Below are 24120 nucleotides of genomic sequence, written 5' to 3' on the forward strand. Positions count from 1 at the left end.
ATTCATCTTGTCTGAACGAATCTGAACATAATTTCACCCATTCTGGAAGATTGGGAAGCCTGGTTCACATTGTCAGTTTTTAGTTACTCAAAAACACATGTGCATATCTGATTCAAATGTTATTTTTCTTTGCAGCCACATTTCAAACAAACTTGGCCATGTGACTTTATTTGGCGTCAAGTGGTTTTTAAAGAGTCATTATTTAGATATGTTTTACACTTTTTTGGTTACTCCATGATTCCATATGTGTTATTTAATTGGTGTTGATGTCTTCAATATTATTCTACAAAAATAAATGAAGAAAAACCCTGGAATGAGTTGGTGTCCAAACCTTTGACTGGTACTGCGTGTGTTTGCCAGCTGCTCTGTTGACAGTTCGACAAGAACATGTTCAAGCTAACTAGCGTGTTAACTGTTCACAAACAAAATAGTTATAACCGCTAGCTAGTTGACTGCTGTGGCTAGACCAAAAAAAAGGACTCGTTTTTTCAAGTTGGTTCATCTAAAAGTGTACTTACATTTTGATTTTGGACATTCAGAGCAACGGGAAAATGTCCATTGTTGTCATAACTTGAGTGATAGGAAGCACAAGTACCACCACTAATCAGCCTAAACACCTGAACACACACACACCTGTCGTTACTATGACAACTAGCATAGCCATGTCAGCAAATGACTGCCGTCTGAACACACACACACCTGATTTGGTCAGTTGCAACTTGCTGTTTGGACAAAAAGATATTTTAAAACGGACTTTAAAAAAAAAACTGATTTGAGCATTAAGGCCTGCAGTGTGAACGCGGCTTTAGAGATCTCATTCTAGACTGATTGAACACACTGCAAATTAAGGTCGCGAAATACTGGTTGGAGGGATCCCAGATTTCTGCTTATTCGCTCCTGACAGTGGGAATCTTCCAACCAGGATTTCTGAAGAACCCGTGAACAGAATTTTGAATACTACAGTGCAAATACACACCGAGACACTCCTGTTGTATATTCAAGTAATTCATAAAACAATTTCAGTTGAGAGTTCTATTCTACTGACTCACACAATACTCCCAGTAATGACATTTATTAAAATCAAACATATCATTTTAATTATACTTTCTTAATAATTGTGTCAACACATAAGCATTTCGGGGGCGAGAACGAGTCCGAAATTTGCCAAACGCCTGGGGCGAAGAAAAAAAAAAGGATTGGTTTTGAACGATGGCCACTTTGCTGTCACCTTCAGACTTAACTGCAGCAGCTGTTCTAGATGTCACAGCTCTATGTGCAGCAGCTGTTCTAGCTGATTTTCGATGTGAAATCTGATGCAGTTCAGTAACACCGGCCAGGAGGGATGGACTGGGACCAGAAATCGATCCACTCTTGAATGGTCAGTCTTCTTCTTCAACACTGTTTTAATATTCTACCTCTTATTGATGATTTCCTTTGACAGTTTCCATTCAACCAGGGAGGTGAGTAGGATGTAATGGTGGGTGGTGTCCCAGGAGATATTCTCTAAACTATGAGATAGTCCATGGTGATGTGCAGAAGTTAGAAGAGAGAGATATTCTATTCTCTCGAGAAGAGATACTCAGAGATGGTGTGGAGAGGGTAGAGACAGTAGAGAGAAACACTTACAGAACACAGATATCCTCTCCCCAAGGACTAAGAACAAATATTCTCTAGAGATGGTCCATGAGGAGAGAGGGGGGATGGGGGGGGGGGGGGGCAAAGAAAATATATTCTCTCTAGAGATGGTCCATGAGGAGAGGCCAATGTACTCCCATTGGTCCTTCTTAATCCTCTATGTACTCCCATTGGTCCTTCTTAATCCTCTATGTACTCCCATTGGTCCTTTTCATAGCCTTCATGAACATGTTGTAGCAGCACCCTCCGCCGGCTCTCACAATATCTACACAGACACAGGAGAGAGATGATGTACAGCATCTACACACATGGGAGAGAATATACACAGGAGTACACCAAACACCAAGAACACCTCCTTCCATGACAGACTCGGTGAAACCAGGGGTCCCTTACTGATGTCACCTGTTAAATCCACTTCAAATCCGTGTAGATGAAGGGGAGGAAACAGGTTAAAGAATGATTTTTAAGCCTTGAGACATGGATTGTGAATGTGTGCCATTCAGAGGGTGAATGGGCAAGACAAAATATTTAAGTGCCTTTGAACAGGGTATGGTAGTAGGTGCCAGGCACACCGGTTCGTGAACCGTTTCCAGTGTGCATCAAGACTGGTCCTTCACCCAAAGGACATCCAGGCAACTTGACACAACTGTGGGGAAGCCCTTCATCCATTTTCAACACCTCGTAGAGTCCATGCCCCAATGAATTGAGACTGTTCTGAGGGGGGGGGGGGGCATCTCAGTGTCAGGAAGGTGTTCCTAATCTTTTGACAACTCATGTGTATATTGGACAATATCACCAGACACAGATTTTTATTTTATTTACCTTTATTTAACTAGGTAAGTCAGATAAGAACAAATCATTATTTTCAATGACGGCCTAGGAACAGTGAACTGCCTGTTCAGGGGCAGAACGACAGATTTGTACCTCGTCAGCTCAGGGGTTTGAACTTGCAACCTTCCGGTTACTAGTCCAACGCTCTAACCACTAGGCTACCCTGCCGCCCCAAATGTTTCAGGGCCTTACCAAAGAGAGGGTAAAATGTGTCACACTATGCCACTTTCAGGTTGTAAATTGGTTCATGTAGCGACGTAAAAGCGTCCAACCCACCTGTATTTATCTTGTACTTTTTGCTTGATATCCTGCAAGGAATCCTGGGAGATGTCCCTCTCCAGGTATCCTGACAACGTCTCCGTGCAGTTCTCCAGGTCCGCCTGGTTGTTCTGATGACATAACAACAGGTCCGTCTCGTCAGTGAGCGTTCACCCTAGTCACCCATATACCTCCACACAACGCACCAAACCCGAGAAAACGGGGACGTACCATTGCAATTTGTCCAATAGGAAATGGTCACACTACCTAGCCACTTTCACCATACCTCAAGAATGACGACAGGCTGTTCTTGAAGGGTTTGAGGTAGCTGTCTATGGCTGTACTGTACAAAAGATTTCAGGGTTGGAGCTGGGGAGGGGCTAGCTACCGGGGTTGGAGCTGGGGGCCGGGCTAGCTACCGGGGTTGGAGCTGGGGGCCGGGCTAGCTACCGGGGTTGGAGCTGGGGGCCGGGCTAGCTACCGGGGTTGGAGCTGGGGGCCGGGCTAGCTACCGGGGTTGGAGCTGGGGGCCGGCTAGCTACCGGGGTTGGAGCTGGGGGCCGGGCTAGCTACCGGGGTTGGAGCTGGGGGCCGGCTAGCTACCGGGGTTGGAGCTGGGGGCCGGGCTAGCTACCGGGGTTGGAGCTGGGGGCCGGCTAGCTACCGGGTTGGAGCTGGGGGCCGGCTAGCTACCAGGGTTGGAGCTGGGGGCCGGCTAGCTACCAGGGTTGGAGTTGGGGCTAGATTCCTCCCCCTCCCCTTACATCAAAGATGGACTGGCTGTTCTTGAGGTAGAAGGGTTTGGGCAGCGTTTCTGAAACAAAGTCCTCTGGACCCCAAGAGGTTCACATTTTGTTTTATCCCATACATTACACAGCTGATACAAATGATCAAAGCTTGATGATTAGTTATTTTAAAATCAGCTGTGTATTGCTAGGACAAAAAAAAAAACAGTTTGTGAAACCCTGGGTTAAGGTTAGCGCCACACCCTACCTCAAAGATGATGGACTGGTTGTTCTTCTTCAGGTAGAAGGCGAAGACGTAGGTGAACATGAGAGTGGAGCGACACTGACACAGCACGTCCACGGCCTTCTTCAGGAACTGCACCTCGATCCAGGACATGTTGTGCTGCTGCATCTCCTCCATCTTGGCCTTGACCCCGGCGTACAGCTTGTGCTCGAAGCGCAGCGACTGCATGTGGTTCATGTAACGATTGCAGTAGAACAGGTACCGCTGTAACATTGCTCTGGAGCGCTGTAACGCACACGCCTTCACTTAATTACAGTAGAACAGGAAGTGCTGTAACGCACACGCCTTCACTTAATTACAGTAGAACAGGAAGTGCTGTAACGCCTTCACTTATTACAGTAGAACAGGAAGTGCTGTAACGCATTCACTTAAATACAGTAGAACAGGAAGTGCTGTAACGCCTTCACTTAATTACAGTAGAACAGGAAGTGCTGTAACGCATTCACTTAAATACAGTAGAACAGGAAGTGCTGTAACGCCTTCACTTAAATACAGTAGAGCAGGAAGCGCTGTAACGCAACAGTGACTACAACCTACCGCCCACTACAACAGTGACTATATAACCTACCTACCTACCTACCGCCCACTACAACAGTGACTATAACCTACCTACCTACCTACCGCCCACTACAACAGTGACTATAACCTACCTACCTACCAACCTACCTCCCACTACAACAGTGACTATATAACCTACCTACCTACCGCCCACTACAACAGTGACTATATAATCTACCTACCTACCACCCACTACAACAGTGACTATATAATCTACCTACCAACCTACCGCCCACTACAACAGTGACTATATAACCTACCTACCTACCGCCCACTACAACAGTGACTATATAACCTACCTACCTACCTACCGCCCACTACAACAGTGACTATATATAACCTACCTACCTACCGCCCACTACAACAGTGACTATATAACCTACCTACCTACCGCCCACTACAACAGTGACTATAACCTGCCGTTTTCTACAACGGCAATCGAATGGAAGATCTAATAGGTGAATGTGTTTTGTAAAAGGTGAACCGTGTAGACTTACCTCCTGTGCATCTCTGGCTGCCTTGGCATCGTCTTCATTGTAGCGGTTGCAGTTGTACCTGCAGGATCATCATCATTACGGCTACTTTGGATACGAGGTAGGTACACTGCGAGGTGTTAACATGTGAACGCGTATAATATGTATACACTTACAGGAGAGTTTATTATTAGGTACACCAACACATTAGCTGAGAGAGAGAGAGAGAGAGAGAGAGAGAGAGAGAAGAGAGACACAGAGAGAGAGAGAGACACAGAGAGAGAGAGAGACACAGAGAGAGAGAGAGACACACAGAGAGAGAGAGACACACAGAGAGAGAGAGACACACAGAGAGAGAGAGACACACAGAGAGAGAGAGAGACACACAGAGAGAGAGAGACACAGAGAGAGAGAGAGACACAGAGAGAGAGAGAGACACACAGAGAGAGAGAGACACACAGAGAGAGAGACACACAGAGAGAGAGACACAGAGACAGAGAGAGACAGAGAGAGACAGAGAGAGACAGAGAGAGACAGAGAGAGACAGAGAGAGACAGAGAGAGACAGAGAGAGACAGAGAGAGACAGAGAGAGACAGAGAGCGACAGAGAGAGACAGAGAGAGACAGAGAGAGACAGAGAGAGACAGAGAGAGACAGAGAGAGACAGAGAGATAAAGCAGGCATCGAGGCATCCAGTCACTGTTCGATTTCACGTTAGAATGGGCTAACCCAGCGACCTAAGCGACTTTGTTCGTGGTGTGATCGTCGGTGCCAAGACGCGCCGGATCCAGCATCTCAGAAACATCTGCCCTCCTGGGCTTCTCACCCACGACACTGTCTAGGGATTATCGAGAATGGTGCGACAAACACAAAACATCCCGTCAGTGGCAGTTGCCTTTTGGGGTGAACACAGCTCGTTGACGAGAGGTCCGAGGAGAAGGGGGAAATCATGGAAGCTAACGGGCGGACCACAAACAGGTCCAAACGCACAGCTCGTTGACCCTCGTCACGGATGGGCTATTACCTGCAGATGACCACACCAGGTTTCACTCTTATCTGCTAAATTTTTTTAAAAAACAACCGAGAAGAGACTCCAGTGGGCATGCCATCACCAACACTATTGAGGAGCCTGGAACATGACAGCGCGTTCGGTTTACTTGAGAGGCCTGGTCAGTCGACGCCCCCCCCCCTACACCACCCCACCCCCCCAGACCTCAACCCAATAGAGCATAATGGGATGAGATGAAACAGGCTGTCGGCAGCATAAATGTATCACCGTCCAATCAGCAGCAACTGTGCGATGCCATCGCGTCACTGTGGACCAACATCCCTGTGGAACGTGTCCGACACTTTGTAGACTGCCCCGAAGAATTCAGGCCGTTCTGGAGGCAAACGGAGGAATGACCCCGGGGCTAGATGGGTGTACCTTATAAACTGTTTGTTGACTATATATACACAGTATACCATTTAGCAGACACTTGTATCCAAACTTCCTGTCATGCATGCCTTTCTCACCCTTCTTTTTATGCGTGGGTGGCCTCGGGAATCGATCCCACTATCCTGGCAGTTACAAGAGCCACGCTCGACCAACCGAGCTACAGAGGGCCGTGAAGTGAGTACACGGTCGCCTGTTCGGCTTCTCCAGACTCACCAAACGTGCGATTCTTCCTACTCACCATGCTGAGCCGTGCGGCTCCCAGGGCCCCAGACAGACCCAACAGAACTCAGCTTTACAGCTCTGGTTCCGACACACCATGTGATTGCAGCCGCCGTCCTTCTCGATGGTCACGTGACACTTTGGACACTCCTGTGAAAAAGTGTGCCGAGGACAGTGAAACCCCCCCAGTGGAGCGCAGCCAATACCAAGGTATGAAAAAAAACGTCTATCTAGATCACATTAACCTGGGCCCGTATTCACACAGCGTCTCAGAGTAGGCCTCTCTTACATCAGTATTCCGGGTCTGAGACACTTTATAAGATACAGACCACGATGTTCTCTCTGTACAGTTCTGTAGATCTGGACTGGTAACATATCTTGGTGTTATGTAGTGTTATAATCATATCTTGGTATTATGTAGTGTTATAATCATATCTTGGTATTATGTTACGTAGCGTTATAACTTTACCTTGGTATTATGTATTGTCATATTATGTAGCATTATGACCTTAGTATTAGGTGTTATGTAGAATTATAACCATACCTTGGTATTCTGTTACGTAGCGTTATAACTATACCTTGGTATTAGGTGTTATGTAGCGTTATAACTATATCTTAGTATTAGGTGTTATGTAGCATTATAACTATACCTTGGTATTATGTATTGTTATATTATGTAGCATTATGACCTTAGTATTAGGTGTTATGTAGCATTATAACCATACCTTGGTATTCTGTTACGTAGCGTTATAACTATACCTTGGTATTAGGTGTTAGGTAGCATTATAACTATACCTTAGTATTAGGTGTTATGTAGCATTATAACTATACCTTAGTATTAGGTGTTATGTAGCATTATAACTATACCTTAGTATTAGGTGTTAGGTAGCATTATAACTATACCTTAGTATTAGGTGTTAGGTAGCATTATAACTATACCTTAGTATTAGGTGTTAGGTAGCATTATAACTATACCTTAGTATTAGGTGTTCGGTAGCATTATAACTATACCTTAGTATTAGGTGTTAGGTAGCATTATAACTATACCTTAGTATTAGGTGTTAGGTAGCATTATAACTATACCTTAGTATTAGGTGTTATGTAGCATTATAACTATACGTTAGTATTAGGTATTATGTTACGTAGCGTTATAACCATACCTTGGTATTCTGTTATGTAGCATTATAACCATACCTTGGTATTCTGTTATGTAGCATTATAACCATACCTTGGTATTCTGTTATGTAGCATTATAACCATACCTTGGTATTAGCTGCAATCCAGTTGGATGTTTCACTGTCATCGTCACACTTTTTAATCCACTTTCTCAGCCACTGTAGGACAGCAGAGCAACAGAGGTCAGCTAATTGTTGCATATTCATCCAGCAAGACAGACAAACACTGAGTGTACAAAACATTAGGAACACCTGTACTTCCCATGACATAACCTGACCAGGTGAAAGCCATGATCCCTTATCGGGATGTCACCTGTTAAACCCACTTCAATCCGTGTAGATGAAGGGGAGGAAACATTAAAAGCTATGTGAAAATTGAGACATGGATTTTGTATGTGTGCCACTCAAAGTGCCTTTGAACAGAGTATGGTAGTAGGTGCCAGGCGCACCGGTCCATCACCCAACGGACATCCAGCCAACTTGACAACAGCATCCTTGCGAAATGCTTTTGACACCGTGGAGTCCACGCCACGACGAATTGAGGCTGTTCTAAGGGCAAAGGGGGAGTGGTGGACCTCCATATTAGGAAGCTGTTCCTACTGTTATGTACACTCAGTGTACATGATATTATTACACGATATCATGTCGTGGCCGAGGGTAGAATCTAGCCCTATGTCGTGTCCGAGGGTAGAATCTAGCCCTGTCATGTCGTGTCAGAGGGTAGAACCTAGCCCTATGTCGTGTCCGAGGGTAGAACCTAGCCCTATGTCGTGTCCGAGGGTAGAACCGAGCCCTATGTCGTGTCCGAGGGTAGAACCGAGCCCTATGTCATGTCAGAGGCTAGAACCCAGCCCTATGTCATGTCAGGATAGAACCCAGCCCCATGTCATGTCAGGAAAGAACCTAGCTCTTTGTCATGTCAGAGGGTAGAAGCTAGCCCCTATGTCATGTCATGTCAGAGGGTAGAAGCTAGCCCTATATCATGTCAGAGGGTAGAAGCTAGCCCTATATCATGTCAGAGGATAGAAGCTAGCCCCTATGTCATGTCATGTCAGAGGGTAGAAGCTAGCCCTATATCATGTCAGAGGGTAGAAGCTAGCCCTATATCATGTCAGAGGGTAGAAGCTAGCCCTATATCATGTCAGAGGGTAGAAGCTAGCCCTATATCATGTCAGAGGGTAGAAGCTAGCCCTATATCATGTCGTGTCAGAGGGTAGAAGTTAGCCCTATATCATGTCAGAGGGTAGAAGCTAGCCCTATATCATGTCAGAGGGTAGAAGCTAGCCCTATGTCATGTCGTGTCAGAGGGTAGAAGCTAGACCCTATGTCATGTCGTGTCAGAGGGTAGAAGCTAGCCCTATATCATGTCGTGTCAGAGGGTAGAAGCTAGCCCTATATCATGTCAGAGGGTAGAAGCTAGCAATATATCATGTCGTGTCAGAGGGTAGAATCTAGCCCTATATCATGTCGTGTCAGAGGGTAGAAGCTAGCCCTATATCATGTCAGAGGGTAGAAGCTAGCCCTATGTCATGTCAGAGGGTAGAAGCTAGCCCTATATCATGTCATGTCAGAGGGTAGAAGCTAGCCCTATATCATGTCGTGTCAGAGGGTAGAAGCTAGCCCTATATCATGTCAGAGGGTAGAAGCTAGCCCTATATCATGTCGTGTCAGAGGGTAGAAGCTAGCCCTATATCATGTCAGAGGGTAGAAGCTAGCCCTATGTCATGTCGTGTCAGAGGGTAGAAGCTAGCCCCTATGTCATGTCATGTCAGAGGGTAGAAGCTAGCCCTATATCATGTCAGAGGGTAGAAGCTAGCCCTATATCATGTCAGAGGGTAGAAGCTAGCCCTATATCATGTCAGAGGGTAGAAGCTAGCCCTATATCATGTCGTGTCAGAGGGTAGAAGCTAGCCCTATATCATGTCAGAGGGTAGAAGCTAGCCCTATGTCATGTCGTGTCAGAGGGTAGAAGCTAGCCCCTATGTCATGTCATGTCAGAGGGTAGAAGCTAGCCCTATATCATGTCAGAGGGTAGAAGCTAGCCCTATGTCATGTCGTGTCAGAGGGTAGAAGCTAGCCCTATGTCATGTCGTGTCAGAGGGTAGAAGCTAGCCCTATGTCATGTCGTGTCAGAGGGTAGAAGCTAGCCCTATATCATGTCGTGTCAGAGGGTAGAAGCTAGCCCTATATCATGTCGTGTCAGAGGGTAGAAGCTAGCCCTATATCATGTCGTGTCAGAGGGTAGAAGCTAGCCCTATATCATGTCGTGTCAGAGGGTAGAAGCTAGCCCTATATCATGTCGTGTCAGAGGGTAGAAGCTAGCCCTATGTCATGTCGTGTCAGAGGGTAGAAGCTAGCCCTATGTCATGTCAGAGGGTAGAAGCTAGCCCTATGTCATGTCGTGTCAGAGGGTAGAAGCTAGCCCTATGTCATGTCTTCTGCACATACCTTACACTTGACAGGATCGTGCCAGTTCTCCCCACAGTTGAAGCTAGAATGATAAAATACATCCCATTAGTATCAATTGTTTCTATTCTCCCTCATGTTGTAGTTGCAGGGATTAGGTAAAAGGTTGCCAACACGAAGGTATGCTCCCAGAGGAGCCTGTTGTGACTGGTGGCAGCTACGTGGGGAGGGGAGGAAAACTCAAGGCTGCCGGGCTCTCATACCACCGCCCCGAGTCCTGACCAGGCCAGCCACCGCCCGAGTCTTGACCAAGCCAGCCACCGCCCGAGTCTTGACCAAGCCAGCCACCGCCCGAGTCTTGACCAAGCCAGCCACCGCCCGAGTCTTGACCAAGCCAGCCACCGCCCGAGTCTTGACCAAGCCAGCCACCGCCCGAGTCTTGACCAAGCCAGCCACCGCCCGAGTCTTGACCAAGCCAGCCACCGCCCGAGTCTTGACCAAGCCAGCCACCGCCCGAGTCTTGACCAAGCCAGCCACCGCCCGAGTCTTGACCAAGCCAGCCACCGCCCGAGTCTTGACCAAGCCAGCCACCGCCCGAGTCTTGACCAAGCCAGCCACCGCCCGAGTCTTGACCAAGCCAGCCACCGCCCGAGTCTTGACCTAGCCAGCCACCGCCCGAGTCTTGACCAAGCCAGCCACCGCCCGAGTCTTGACCAAGCCAGCCACCGCCCGAGTCTTGACCAAGCCAGCCACCGCCCGAGTCTTGACCAAGCCAGCCACCGCCCGAGTCTTGACCAAGCCAGCCACCGCCCGAGTCTTGACCAACCCCGCCACCGCCCGAGTCTTGACTAACCCAGCCACCGCCCGAGTCTTGACTAACCCAGCCATCTCCCGAGTCTTGACTAACCCAGCCATCTCCCGAGTCTTGACTAACCCTAACCCAGCCATCTCCCGAGTCTTGACTAACCCTAACCCAGCCATCTCCCGAGTCTTGACTAACCCTAACCCAGCCATATCCTGAGTCTTGACTAAACCTAACCCAGCCATCTCCTGAGTCTTGACTAAACCTAACCCAGCCATCTCCTGAGTCTTGACTAACCCTAACCCAGCCATCTCCTGAGTCTTGACTAACCCTAACCCAGCCATCTCCTGAGTCTTGACTAACCCAGCCATCTCCTGAGTCTTGACTAACCCAGCCATCTCCTGAGTCTTGACTAACCCTAACCCAGCCATCTCCTGAGTCTTGACTAACCCTAACCCAGCCATCTCCTGAGTCTTGACTAACCCTAACCCAGCCATCTCCTGAGTCTTGACTAACCCTAACCCAGCCATCTCCTGAGTCTTGACTAACCCTAACCCAGCCATCTCCTGAGTCTTGACTAACCCAGCCATCTCCTGAGTCTTGACTAACCCAGCCATCTCCTGAGTCTTGACTAACCCTAACCCAGCCATCTCCTGAGTCTTGACTAACCCTAACCCAGCCATCTCCTGAGTCTTGACTAACCCTAACCCAGCCATCTCCTGAGTCTTGACTAACCCTAACCCAGCCATCTCCTGAGTCTTGACTAACCCAGCCATCTCCTGAGTCTTGACTAACCCAGCCATCTCCTGAGTCTTGACTAACCCTAACCCAGCCATCTCCTGAGTCTTGACTAACCCAGCCATCTCCTGAGTCTTGACTAACCCAGCCATCTCCTGAGTCTTGACTAACCCAGCCATCTCCTGAGTCTTGACTAACCCAGCCATCTCCTGAGTCTTGACTAACCCAGCCATCTCCTGAGTCTTGACTAACCCAGCCATCTCCTGAGTCTTGACTAACCCAGCCATCTCCTGAGTCTTGACTAACCCAGCCATCTCCTGAGTCTTGACTAACCCAGCCATCTCCTGAGTCTTGACTAACCCAGCCATCTCCTGAGTCTTGACTAACCCTAACCCAGCCATCTCCTGAGTCTTGACTAACCCTAACCCAGCCATCTCCTGAGTCTTGACTAACCCTAACCCAGCCATCTCCTGAGTCTTGACTAACCCTAACCCAGCCATCTCCTGAGTCTTGACTAACCCTAACCCAGCCATCTCCTGAGTCTTGACTAACCCTAACCCAGCCATCTCCTGAGTCTTGACTAACCCTAACCCAGCCATCTCCTGAGTCTTGACTAAACCTAACCCAGCCATCTCCTGAGTCTTGACTAAACCTAACCCAGCCATCTCCTGAGTCTTGACTAACCCTAACCCAGCCATCTCCTGAGTCTTGACTAACCCAGCCATCTCCTGAGTCTTGACTAACCCAGCCATCTCCTGAGTCTTGACTAACCCTAACCCAGCCATCTCCTGAGTCTTGACTAACCCTAACCCAGCCATCTCCTGAGTCTTGACTAACCCAGCCATCTCCTGAGTCTTGACTAACCCAGCCATCTCCTGAGTCTTGACTAACCCTAACCCAGCCATATCCTGAGTCTTGACTAACCCTAACCCAGCCATCTCCTGAGTCTTGACTAACCCTAACCCAGCCATCTCCTGAGTCTTGACTAACCCTAACCCAGCCATCTCCTGAGTCTTGACTAACTCTAACCCAGCCATCTCCTGAGTCTTGAGACATTGTTGTTCTGGAGATGTGCCTTAAGACTTCTTAAGGAGTAGACTGTATTGTCATGTCATAGTAAAGAGAGGACAAGGCAGATCATTCAGGGGACTTGTCTTACCAGAACTGTCGACCACACTTGCACCTGACCGGCTTGGCGTCGGGGTACTGGACTTTAACGACGTGATGGCAGTCTGGTGCAGGACACCACTTCAACAGTCTATTACACTGGAGAAGTGGGAGATGAGGACAGGAAGACCCATTCAGTTATCCAATCTTATTAAACCATTCAAAAAATAAAACGCAATAACTTCAATGCGCATTGAATGTAACAGCGGTCTAGTCTAGTCTAGTGCACATTGAATGTAACAGCGGTCTAGTCTAGTGCACATTGAATGTAACAGCGGTCTAGTCTAGTGCACATTGAATGTAACAGCGGTCTAGTCTAATGCACATTGAATGTAACAGCGGTCTAGTCTAATGCACATTGAATGTAACAGCGGTCTAGTCTAATGCACATTGAATGTAACAGCGGTCTAGTCTAATGCACGTTAAATGTAACAGCGGTCTAGTCTAATGCACGTTAAATGTAACAGCGGTCTAGTCTAATGCACGTTGAATGTAACAGCGGTCTAGTCTAATGCACATTAAATGTAACAGCGGTCTAGTCTAGTGCACATTGAATGTAACAGCGGTCTAGTCTAGTGCACATTGAATGTAACAGCGGTCTAGTCTAGTGCACATTGAATGTAACAGCGGTCTAGTCTAGTCTAATGCACATTGAATGTAACAGCGGTCTAGTTTAATGCACATTGAATGTAACAGCGGTCTAGTCTAGTGCACATTGAATGTAACAGCGGTCTAGTCTAGTCTAATGCACATTGAATGTAACAGCGGTCTAGTCTAATGCACATTGAATGTAACAGCGGTCTAGTCTAATGCACATTGAATGTAACAGCGGTCTAGTCTAGTCTAATGCACATTAAATGTAACAGCGGTCTAGTCTAGTGCACATTGAATGTAACAGCGGTCTAGTCTAGTGCACATTGAATGTAACAGCGGTCTAGTCTAATGCACATTGAATGTAACAGCGGTCTAGTCTAATGCACATTAAATGTAACAGCGGTCTAGTCTAGTGCACATTGAATGTAACAGCGGTCTAGTCTAGTGCACATTGAATGTAACAGCGGTCTAGTCTAATGCACATTGAATGTAACAGCGGTCTAGTCTAATGCACATTGAATGTAACAGCGGTCTAGTCTAATGCACATTAAATGTAACAGCGGTCTAGTCTAGTGCACATTGAATGTAACAGCGGTCTAGTCTAGTGCACATTGAATGTAACAGCGGTCTAGTCTAGTGCACATTGAATGTAACAGCGGTCTAGTCTAGTGCACATTGAATGTAACAGCGGTCTAGTCTAATGCACATTGAATGTAACAGCGGTCTAGTCTAATGCACATTAAATGTAACAGCGGTCTAGTCTAGTGCACATTAAATGTAACAGCGGTCTAGTCTAGTGCACATTGAATGTAACAGCGGTCTAGTCTAGTGCACATTGAATGTAACAGCGGTCTAGTCTAGTGCACATTGAATGTAACAGCGGTCTAGTCTAATGCACATTGAATGTAACAGCGGTCTAGTCTCGTGCACATTGAATGTAACAGCGGTCTAGTCTAATGCACATTGAATGTAACAGCGGTCTAGTCTAATGCACATTGAATGTAACAGCGGTCTAGTCTAGTGCACATTGAATGTAACAGCGGTCTAGTCTAGTGCACATTGAATGTAACAGCGGTCTAGTCTAGTGCACATTGAATGTAACAGCGGTCTAGTCTAGTCTAGTGCACATTGAATGTAACAGCGGTCTAGTCTAGTGCACATTGAATGTAACAGCGGTCTAGTCTAGTGCACATTGAATGTAACAGCGGTCTAGTCTAGTGCACATTGAATGTAACAGCGGTCTAGTCTAGTCTAGTGCACATTGAATTTAACAGCGGTCTAGTCTAGTGCACATTGAATGTAACAGCGGTCTAGTCTAGTGCACATTGAATGTAACAGCGGTCTAGTCTAGTGCACATTGAATGTAACAGCGGTCTAGTCTAGTGCACATTGAATTTAACAGCGGTCTAGTCTAGTGCACATTGAATGTAACAGCGGTCTAGTCTAGTGCACATTGAATGTAACAGCGGTCTAGTCTAGTGCACATTGAATGTAACAGCGGTCTAGTCTCGTGCACATTGAATGTAACAGCGGTCTAGTCTCGTGCACATTGAATGTAACAGCGGTCTAGTCTCGTGCACATTGAATGTAACAGCGGTCTAGTCTAGTGCACATTGAATTTTCTTATTGTTCCACTATGAACTCATAAATAACATAGAAGAACAAGCTTACCTCTACAAAACTATTGGTAATTAAATGTTGGTACTTCAGCTTCACTTTAGAGTCTGTTATGAGGCGCCTGGAGGGGGAATAACAAACTGTTATTCCGATCCATGATGTCTTGACAAAATGAGCTAGCTTTCCCTGGGTCAGTGCGTTCGGAAAGTATTCAGACCCCTTCACCTTTCCCCCACATGTTGTTATGTTACCGCCTTGTTCTATAATGGATTAAATAAAAAATACATCCACACACAACACCCCATAATGACAAAGCGAAAACATTTTTAATTTTTTTTTAAATTGTTGATATTTTATCAAAAAATAAACCCGAAAAACCCTTATTTGCATAAGTATTCAGACCCTTTGCTATGAGACCCGAAATTGAGCTCAGGTGCATCCTGTTTCCATTGATCGTCCTTGAGATGTTTCTACAACTTGATTGGAGTCCACCTGTGGTCAATTCAATTGATTTGACATGATTTGAAAAGGAACACACCTGTCTATATAAGGTCCCGCAGTTGACAGTGCATGTCAGAGCAAAACCTAAGCCATGAGGACGAAGGAATTGTCCGTTGAGCTCCGAGACAGGATTGTGTCGAGGCACAGATCTGGGGAAGTGCACCAAAACATTTCTGCAGCATTGAAGGTCCCTAAGAACACAGCGGACTCCATCATTCTTAAATGAAAGAAGTTTGGAATCAAAGACTCTTCCTAGAGCTGGCCGCCTGGCCAAACTGAGCAATTGGGGAGAAGGGCCTTGGTCATGGAGGTGACCAAGAACCCGATGGTCACTCTGACAGGGCTCCAGACTTCCTCTGTGGAGATGGGAGAACCTTCCAGAAGGACAACCACATTTGCAGCACTCCACCAATCAGGTCTTTATGGCCGAGTGGCCAGACGGAAGCCACTCCTCAGTAAGACACGACAACCCGCTTAGAGTTTGCCAAAGGGAACCTAAAAGGACTCTGACCATGAGAAACCACATTCTACTTATGTAAATGTGATAGGTTTATTTATAAATTAGCCAAGATTTCTAAAAAAAAATGTTTTTGCTTCATCATTATGGGGTATTGTGCGTAGATTGTCCCCCCCCCCCCCCCTCATCAATTTAACCAATTTTAGAATAAGGCTGTAACGTTACAAAATGTGGAAAAAATTCAAGGGGTGTGAATACTTTCAGAAGGTACTGTAGCTACTACCATATGGTGCGTTTGCTAATATTCTGCAGAAATGGGTTGAGTCTGCCTCACTAACGGAGGGGAAACCACATCTAGGTTGTTAAGTAAATGGCTACATGAATGTTGTATGGTGTTGAGGCCTGCTGTAACCTGACTGTCAACATTTAGTCAACAGCGTACTGCAGTGAGATCAGGGCGAGACCATACGGCCGTAGTGAGATCAGAGCGAGACCATACGGCCGTAGTGAGATCAGGGCGAGGCCATACGGCCGTAGTGAGATCAGGGCGAGGCCATACGGCCGTAGTGAGATCAGGGCGAGGCCATACGGCCGTAGTGAGATCAGGCGAGGCCATACGGCCGTAGTGAGATCAGGGCGAGGCCATACGGCCGTAGTGAGATCAGGGCGAGGCCATACGGCCGTAGTGAGATCAGGGGCGAGGCCATACGGCCGTAGTGAGATCAGGGCGAGACCATACGGCCGTAGTGAGATCAGGGCGAGGCCATACGGCCGTAGTGAGATCAGGGCGAGGCCATACGGCCGTAGTGAGATCAGGGCGAGGCCATACGGCCGTAGTGAGATCAGGGCGAGGCCATACGGCCGTAGTGAGATCAGGGCGAGGCCATACGGCCGTAGTGAGATCAGGGCGAGGCCATACGGCCGTAGTGAGATCAGGGCGAGGCCATACGGCCGTAGTGAGATCAGGGCGAGACCATACGGCCGTAGTGAGATCAGGGCGAGACCATACGGCCGTAGTGAGATCAGGGCGAGGCCATACGGCCGTAGTGTGATCAGGGCGAGACCATACGGCCGTAGTGAGATCAGGGCGAGGCCATACGGCCGTAGTGAGATCAGGGCGAGGCCATACGGCCGTAGTGAGATCAGGGCGAGACCATACGGCCGTAGTGAGATCAGGGCGAGACCGTACGGCCGTAGTGAGATCAGGGCGAGGCCATACGGCCGTAGTGAGATCAGGGCGAGACCATACGGCCGTAGTGAGATCAGGGCGAGACCATACGGCCGTAGTGAGATCAGGGCGAGACCATACGGCCGTAGTGAGATCAGGGCGAGACCATACGGCCGTAGTGAGATCAGGGCGAGACCATACGGCCGTAGTGAGATCAGGGCGAGACCATACGGCCGTAGTGAGATCAGGGCGAGACCATACGGCCGTAGTGAGATCAGGGCGAGACCATACGGCCGTAGTGAGATCAGGGCGAGGCCATACGGCCGTAGTGAGATCAGGGCGAGACCATACGGCCGTAGTGAGATCAGGGCGAGACCATACGGCCGTAGTGAGATCAGGGCGAGACCATACGGCCGTAGTGAGATCAGGGCGAGACCATACGGCCGTAGTGAGATCAGGGCGAGACCATACGGCCGTAGTGAGATCAGGGCGAGACCATACGGCCGTAGTGAGATCAGGGCGAGACCATACGGCCGTAGTGAGATCAGGGCGAGACCATACGGCCGTAGTGAGATCAGGGCGAGACCATACGGCCGTAGTGAGATCAGGGCGAGACCATACGGCCGTAGTGAGATCAGGGGGAGACCATACGGCCGTAGTGAGATCAGGGCGAGACCATACGGCCGTAGTGAGATCAGGGCGAGACCATACGGCCGTAGTGAGATCAGGGCGAGACCATACGGCCGTAGTGAGATCAGGGCGAGACCATGCGGCCGTAGTGAGATCAGGGCGAGGCCATACGGCCGTAGTGAGATCAGGGCGAGGCCATACGGCCGTAGTGAGATCAGGGCGAGACCATACGGCCGTAGTGAGATCAGGGCGAGGCCATACGGCCGTAGTGAGATCAGGGCGAGGCCATACGGCCGTAGTGAGATCAGGGCGAGGCCATACGGCCGTAGTGAGATCAGGGCGAGACCATACGGCCGTAGTGAGATCAGGGGGAGACCATACGGCCGTAGTGAGATCAGGGCGAGACCATACGGCCGTAGTGAGATCAGGGCGAGACCATACGGCCGTAGTGAGATCAGGGCGAGACCATACGGCCGTAGTGAGATCAGGGCGAGACCATGCGGCCGTAGTGAGATCAGGGCGAGGCCATACGGCCGTAGTGAGATCAGGGCGAGGCCATACGGCCGTAGTGAGATCAGGGCGAGACCATACGGCCGTAGTGAGATCAGGGCGAGGCCATACGGCCGTAGTGAGATCAGGGCGAGGCCATACGGCCGTAGTGAGATCAGGGCGAGGCCATACGGCCGTAGTGAGATCAGGGCGAGGCCATACGGCCGTAGTGAGATCAGGGGGAGACCATACGGCCGTAGTGAGATCAGGGCGAGGCCATACGGCCGTAGTGAGATCAGGGCGAGGCCATACGGCCGTAGTGAGATCAGGGCGAGGCCATACGGCCGTAGTGAGATCAGGGCGAGACCATACGGCCGTAGTGAGATCAGGGCGAGACCATACGGCCGTAGTGAGATCAGGGCGAGACCATACGGCCGTAGTGAGATCAGGGCGAGGCCATACGGCCGTAGTGAGATCAGGGCGAGAACATACGGCCGTAGTGAGATCAGGGCGAGACCATACGGCCGTAGTGAGATCAGGGCGAGACCATACGGCCGTAGTGAGATCAGGGCGAGACCATACGGCCGTAGTGAGATCAGGGCGAGACCATACGGCCGTAGTGAGATCAGGGCGAGACCATACGGCCGTAGTGAGATCAGGGCGAGGCCATACGGCCGTAGTGAGATCAGGGCGAGACCATACGGCCGTAGTGAGATCAGGGCGAGGCCATACGGCCGTAGTGAGATCAGGGCGAGACCATACGGCCGTAGTGAGATCAGGGCGAGGCCATACGGCCGTAGTGAGATCAGGGCGAGGCCATACGGCCGTAGTGAGATCAGGGCGAGGCCATACGGCCGTAGTGAGATCAGGGGGAGACCCGGGCTGTAAATTAGCTTTAGAACTGCCTACTGGGTCAAAACAGGAAGCTACAGATTAACAATCATGTCCTCAATACAGTCTACAGGCATTAGGGTCCCCTATTCAGTCTACAGGCATTAGGGTCCCTTATTGATGTCACCTGTTAAATCCACTTCAAATCAGTGTAGATGAAGAGGAGGAAACTGGTTAAAGAAGGATTTTAAAGCCTCTATACAATTGAGACATGGATTGAGAATGCCTGCTATTCAGAGGGTGAGCGGGCAAGACAAAATATTTAAGTGCCTTTGAACAGGGTATGGTAGTAGGTGCGAGGCGCACCGGTTTGTGTCAAGAACTGCTGGGTTTTTCACGCTCAACAGTTCATTGTGTATCAAGAATGGTCCACCACCCAAAGGACATCCAGCCAACTTGACAACTGTGGGTCAACATGTCCCCAGCATCCCTGTGAGACGCTTTGTAGAGTCTATGCCCCAATGAATTGAGAGTGGGGGGGGGCGCGAAAGGTGATTCAACTCAATATTAGGAAGGTGTTCGGTGCACTCAGACCATAACAATACTCACATGACTGTGTTGTCATCCACTAAGATGTCACAACTATGGGCAGGGCAGGAGATGGTCTGAAAACAGAAGACAGTGAGTTCAATAGACGGTGACTGAACAGTCGGTGTTAACCAGGCCCTTCACATACGATCATTTAGGACGCAGCACTACCTGTCCCATCCCCTCCTCGATGATTTTGGTTGTCAGGTAATCTCCCCAGCATTGCAGACAGAACTTGTGTCCACACTCTAAGCCAGTGAAATACTGTGGGAAAACAAGAAAACATTATTTTAGGATTTCAAACACCGCCCACCAAACTCCTTCCAGAGCACAATGTTTGTCTCGGCTTCATCTGCATCCAATAGGGCTCGGGTTCATAGTGCACAGTATAGGGTTCCACAAGGGCCCCCGCTCCAGTGAGTCCCTACGGGACCGTAGCCATGGATACCACTGGACAGACGCGACAGAGTGTTACGTTGTTTTCACAGTGTATTATCGTCTGGCTGCCTAAAGACACGTTTCCTGGATAGACCGCTGTCATTTACCCTATCGGGGCGAGCTCTGCATTGCCTAGCAACAAAACACAATGGGATTTCATTGAATAGCCAGTCTCTCGCTTAAGTATTATTTATCTTTATTTAACTCGGCAAGTCAGTTAAGAACAAATTCTTATTTATAATGACGGTCTACCAGGGAACAGTCAACTGCCTCGTTCAGGGGAACAGTGGGTTAACTCAGGGGAACAGTGAGTGGGTCAACTGCTTCGTTCAGGGGAACAGTGGGTCAACTGCCTCGTTCAGGGGGTCAACTGCCTCGTTCAGGGGGTCAACTGCCTCGTTCAGGGGGTCAACTGCCTCGTTCAGGGGGTCAACTGCCTCGTTCAGGGGGTCAACTGCCTCGTTCAGGGGGTCAACTGCCTCGTTCAGGGGGTCAACTGCCTCGTTCAGGGGAACAGTGGGTTAACTCAGGGGAACAGTGGGTCAACTGCCTCGTTCAGGGGAACAGTGGGTCAACTGCCTCGTTCAGGGGGTCAACTGCCTCGTTCAGGGGAACAGTGGGTTAACTCAGGGGAACAGTGGGTCAACTGCCTCGTTCAGGGGAACAGTGGGTCAACTGCCTCGTTCAGTGGGTCAACTGCCTCGTTCAGGGGGTCAACTGCCTCGTTCAGGGGGTCAACTGCCTCGTTCAGGGGGTCAACTGCCTCGTTCAGGGGGTCAACTGCCTCGCTCAGGGGGTCAACTGCCTCGTTCAGGGGGTCAACTGCCTCGTTCAGGGGAACAGTGGGTTAACTCAGGGGAACAGTGGGTTAACTCAGGGGAACAGTGGGTTAACTCAGGGGAACAGTGGGTTAACTCAGGGGAACAGTGGGTTAACTCAGGGGAACAGTGGGTCAACTGCCTCGTTCAGGGGAACAGTGGGTCAACTGCCTCGTTCAGGGGGTCAACTGCCTCGCTCAGGGGAACAGTGGGTCAACTGCCTCGTTCAGGGGAACAGTGGGTCAACTGCCTCGTTCAGGGGAACAGTGGGTCAACTGCCTCGTTCAGGGGGTCAACTGCCTCGTTCGGGGGTCAACTGCCTCGTTCGGGGGTCAACTGCCTCGTTCGGGGGTCAACTGCCTCGTTCGGGGGAACAGGGGGTCAACTGCCTCGCTCGGGGGTCAACTGCCTCGTTCGGGGGTCAACTGCCTCGTTCGGGGAACAGGGGGTCAACTGCCTCGCTCAGGGGAACAGGGGGTCAACTGCCTCGCTCAGGGGAACAGGGGGTCAACTGCCTCGCTCAGGGGAACAGGGGGTCAACTGCCTCGTTCAGGGGAACAGGGGGTCAACTGCCTCGTTCAGGGGAACAGGGGGTCAACTGCCTCGTTCAGGGGAACAGGGGGTCAACTGCCTCGTTCAGGGGAACAGGGGGTCAACTGCCTCGTTCAGGGGAACAGGGGGTCAACTGCCTCGTTCAGGGGAACAGGGGGTCAACTGCCTCGTTCAGGGGAACAGGGGGTCAACTGCCTCGTTCAGGGGAACAGGGGGTCAACTGCCTCGTTCAGGGGAACAGGGGGTCAACTGCCTCGTTCAGGGGAACAGCGGGTCAACTGCCTCGTTCAGGGGAACAGCGGGTCAACTGCCTCGTTCAGGGGAACAGCGGGTCAACTGCCTCGTTCAGGGGAACAGCGGGTCAACTGCCTTGTTCAGGGGAACAGCGGGTTAACTGCCTTGTTCAGGGGGCAGAAAAACACATTTCTACCTGGTCAGCTCGGGGATCCGATCTCGCAAACGTTCGGTTACCAGTCCAACGCTCTAAACACTAGCCCAGATAGTGAAATTAGCTCAGATAGTGAACCCTGAAGGAACTGAACCTACAACCTAACTGTGTTAGACGGAGGCATAATGTTTTTGATAAAATGGTATGGAATCGTTGCACAGCGACCAATCACAGGTGGCCGTTGCACAGCGAGCCCAATACAGGTTTACCTTTACCAGACTCTTATCCAGAGCGATTATATAGTCAGTACATTCATCTCCAGATAGCTAGGTGGACCAGTCATAGTCAGTACATTCATCTCCAGATAGCTAGGTGGACCAGTCATAGTCTGTACATTCATCTCCAGATAGCTAGGTGGACCAGTCATAGTCAGTACATTCATCTGCAGATAGCTAGGTGGACCAGTCATAGTCAGTACATTCATCTTCAGATAGCTAGGTGGACCAGTCATAGTCAGTACATTCATCTCCAGATAGCTAGGTGGACCAGTCATAGTCTGTACATTCATCTCCAGATAGCTAGGTGGACCAGTCATAGTCAGTACATTCATCTCCAGATAGCTAGGTGGACCAGTCATAGTCAGTACATTCATCTTCAGATAGCTAGGTGGACCAGTCATAGTCAGTACATTCATCTTCAGATAGCTAGGTGGACCAGTCATAGTCAGTACATTCATCTCCAGATAGCTAGGTGGACCAGTCATAGTCAGTACATTCATCTTCAGATAGCTAGGTGGACCAGTCATAGTCAGTACATTCATCTACAGATAGCTAGGTGGACCAGTCATAGTCAGTACATTCATCTTCAGATAGCTAGGTGGACCAGTCATAGTCAGTACATTCATCTTCAGATAGCTAGGTGGACCAGTCATAGTCAGTACATTCATCTTCAGATAGCTAGGTGGACCAGTCATAGTCAGTACATTCATCTACAGATAGCTAGGTGGACCAGTCATAGTCAGTACATTCATCTTCAGATAGCTAGGTGGACCAGTCATAGTCAGTACATTCATCTTCAGATAGCTAGGTGGACCAGTCATAGTCAGTACATTCATCTTCAGATAGCTAGGTGGACCAGTCATAGTCAGTACATTCATCTCCAGATAGCTAGGTGGACCAGTCATAGTCAGTACATTCATCTTCAGATAGCTAGGTGGACCAGTCATAGTCAGTACATTCATCTCCAGATAGCTAGGTGGACCAGTCATAGTCAGTACATTCATCTCCAGATAGCTAGGTGGACCAGTCATAGTTAGTACATTCATCTCCAGATAGCTTGGTGGACCAGTCATAGTCAGTACATTCATCTCCAGATAGCTAGGTGGACCAGTCATAGTCAGTACATTCATCTTCAGATAGCTAGGTGGACCAGTCATAGTCAGTACATTCATCTCCAGATAGCTAGGTGGACCAGTCATAGTTAGTACATTCATCTCCAGATAGCTTGGTGGACCAGTCATAGTCAGTACATTCATCTCCAGATAGCTTGGTGGACCAGTCATAGTCAGTACATTCATCTCCAGATAGCTAGGTGGACCAGTCATAGTCAGTACATTCATCTTCAGATAGCTAGGTGGACCAGTCATAGTCAGTACATTCATCTCCAGATAGCTTGGTGGACCAGTCATAGTCAGTACATTCATCTTCAGATAGCTAGGTGGACCAGTCATAGTCAGTACATTCATCTCCAGATAGCTAGGTGGACCAGTCATAGTCAGTACATTCATCTCCAGATAGCTTGGTGGACCAGTCATAGTCAGTACATTTTTCCTCAATAAAGTATCTATCAGGAAAGTCAGAGCTTGAAATGGGGTGAAAACAAATATTGAGAAGGTAATAACCTTATGACAGTTTAGATAACAGATAATGACACTGCAGGTAATATAATTATAATATATGAAGGGACTGACTGAGTTTGGGTAGTTTAGATAGCAGATCTGACACGGCAGGTAATATAATTATAATATATGAAGGGACTGACTGAGTTTGGGTAGTTTAGATAGCAGATCTGACACGGCAGGTAATATAATATATGAAGGGACTGACTGAGTTTGGGTAGTTTAGATAGCAGATCTGACACGGCAGGTAATATAATTATAATATATGAAGGGACTCACTGAGTTTGGGTAGTTTAGATAGCAGATCTGACACGGCAGGTAATATAATATATGAAGGGACTGACTGAGTTTGGGTAGTTTAGATAGCAGATCTGACACGGCAGGTAATATAATATATGAAGGGACTCACTGAGTTTGGGTAGT

At 48.8% G+C, this 24120-nt stretch overlaps 1 protein-coding gene across 2 annotated transcripts in view; it reads right to left on the reverse strand.

Moving 5' to 3' along the window:
- Positions 1-1056: 1056 nt before the first annotated feature.
- The window catches only part of arih1 (ariadne ubiquitin-conjugating enzyme E2 binding protein homolog 1 (Drosophila)), a 31296-nt gene continuing 8232 nt past the window's right edge, over positions 1057-24120 (reverse strand). Inside the window, exons 4-14 of one of the 2 annotated variants that reach the window (XM_064990222.1) lie at positions 19776-19868; positions 19626-19681; positions 14995-15061; positions 12722-12828; positions 10065-10107; positions 7704-7775; positions 6461-6591; positions 4809-4866; positions 3718-3978; positions 2743-2855; positions 1057-1900 (exon numbers count right to left, since the gene is read on the reverse strand). In XM_064990222.1, the coding sequence (XP_064846294.1) occupies positions 1816-1900; positions 2743-2855; positions 3718-3978; positions 4809-4866; positions 6461-6591; positions 7704-7775; positions 10065-10107; positions 12722-12828; positions 14995-15061; positions 19626-19681; positions 19776-19868 (1086 nt within the window). In that variant the 3' untranslated portion in view covers positions 1057-1815. Of the gene's footprint in view, positions 1901-2742; positions 2856-3717; positions 3994-4808; positions 4867-6460; positions 6592-7703; positions 7776-10064; positions 10108-12721; positions 12829-14994; positions 15062-19625; positions 19682-19775; positions 19869-24120 lie in introns of both variants that reach the window. The other variant, XM_064990221.1, reaches the window with a different exon arrangement.

This window comes from Oncorhynchus masou, chromosome 15 (genome assembly GCF_036934945.1).
Source record: "Oncorhynchus masou masou isolate Uvic2021 chromosome 15, UVic_Omas_1.1, whole genome shotgun sequence".
In the NCBI taxonomy this organism is placed as follows: Eukaryota; Metazoa; Chordata; class Actinopteri; order Salmoniformes; family Salmonidae; genus Oncorhynchus; species Oncorhynchus masou.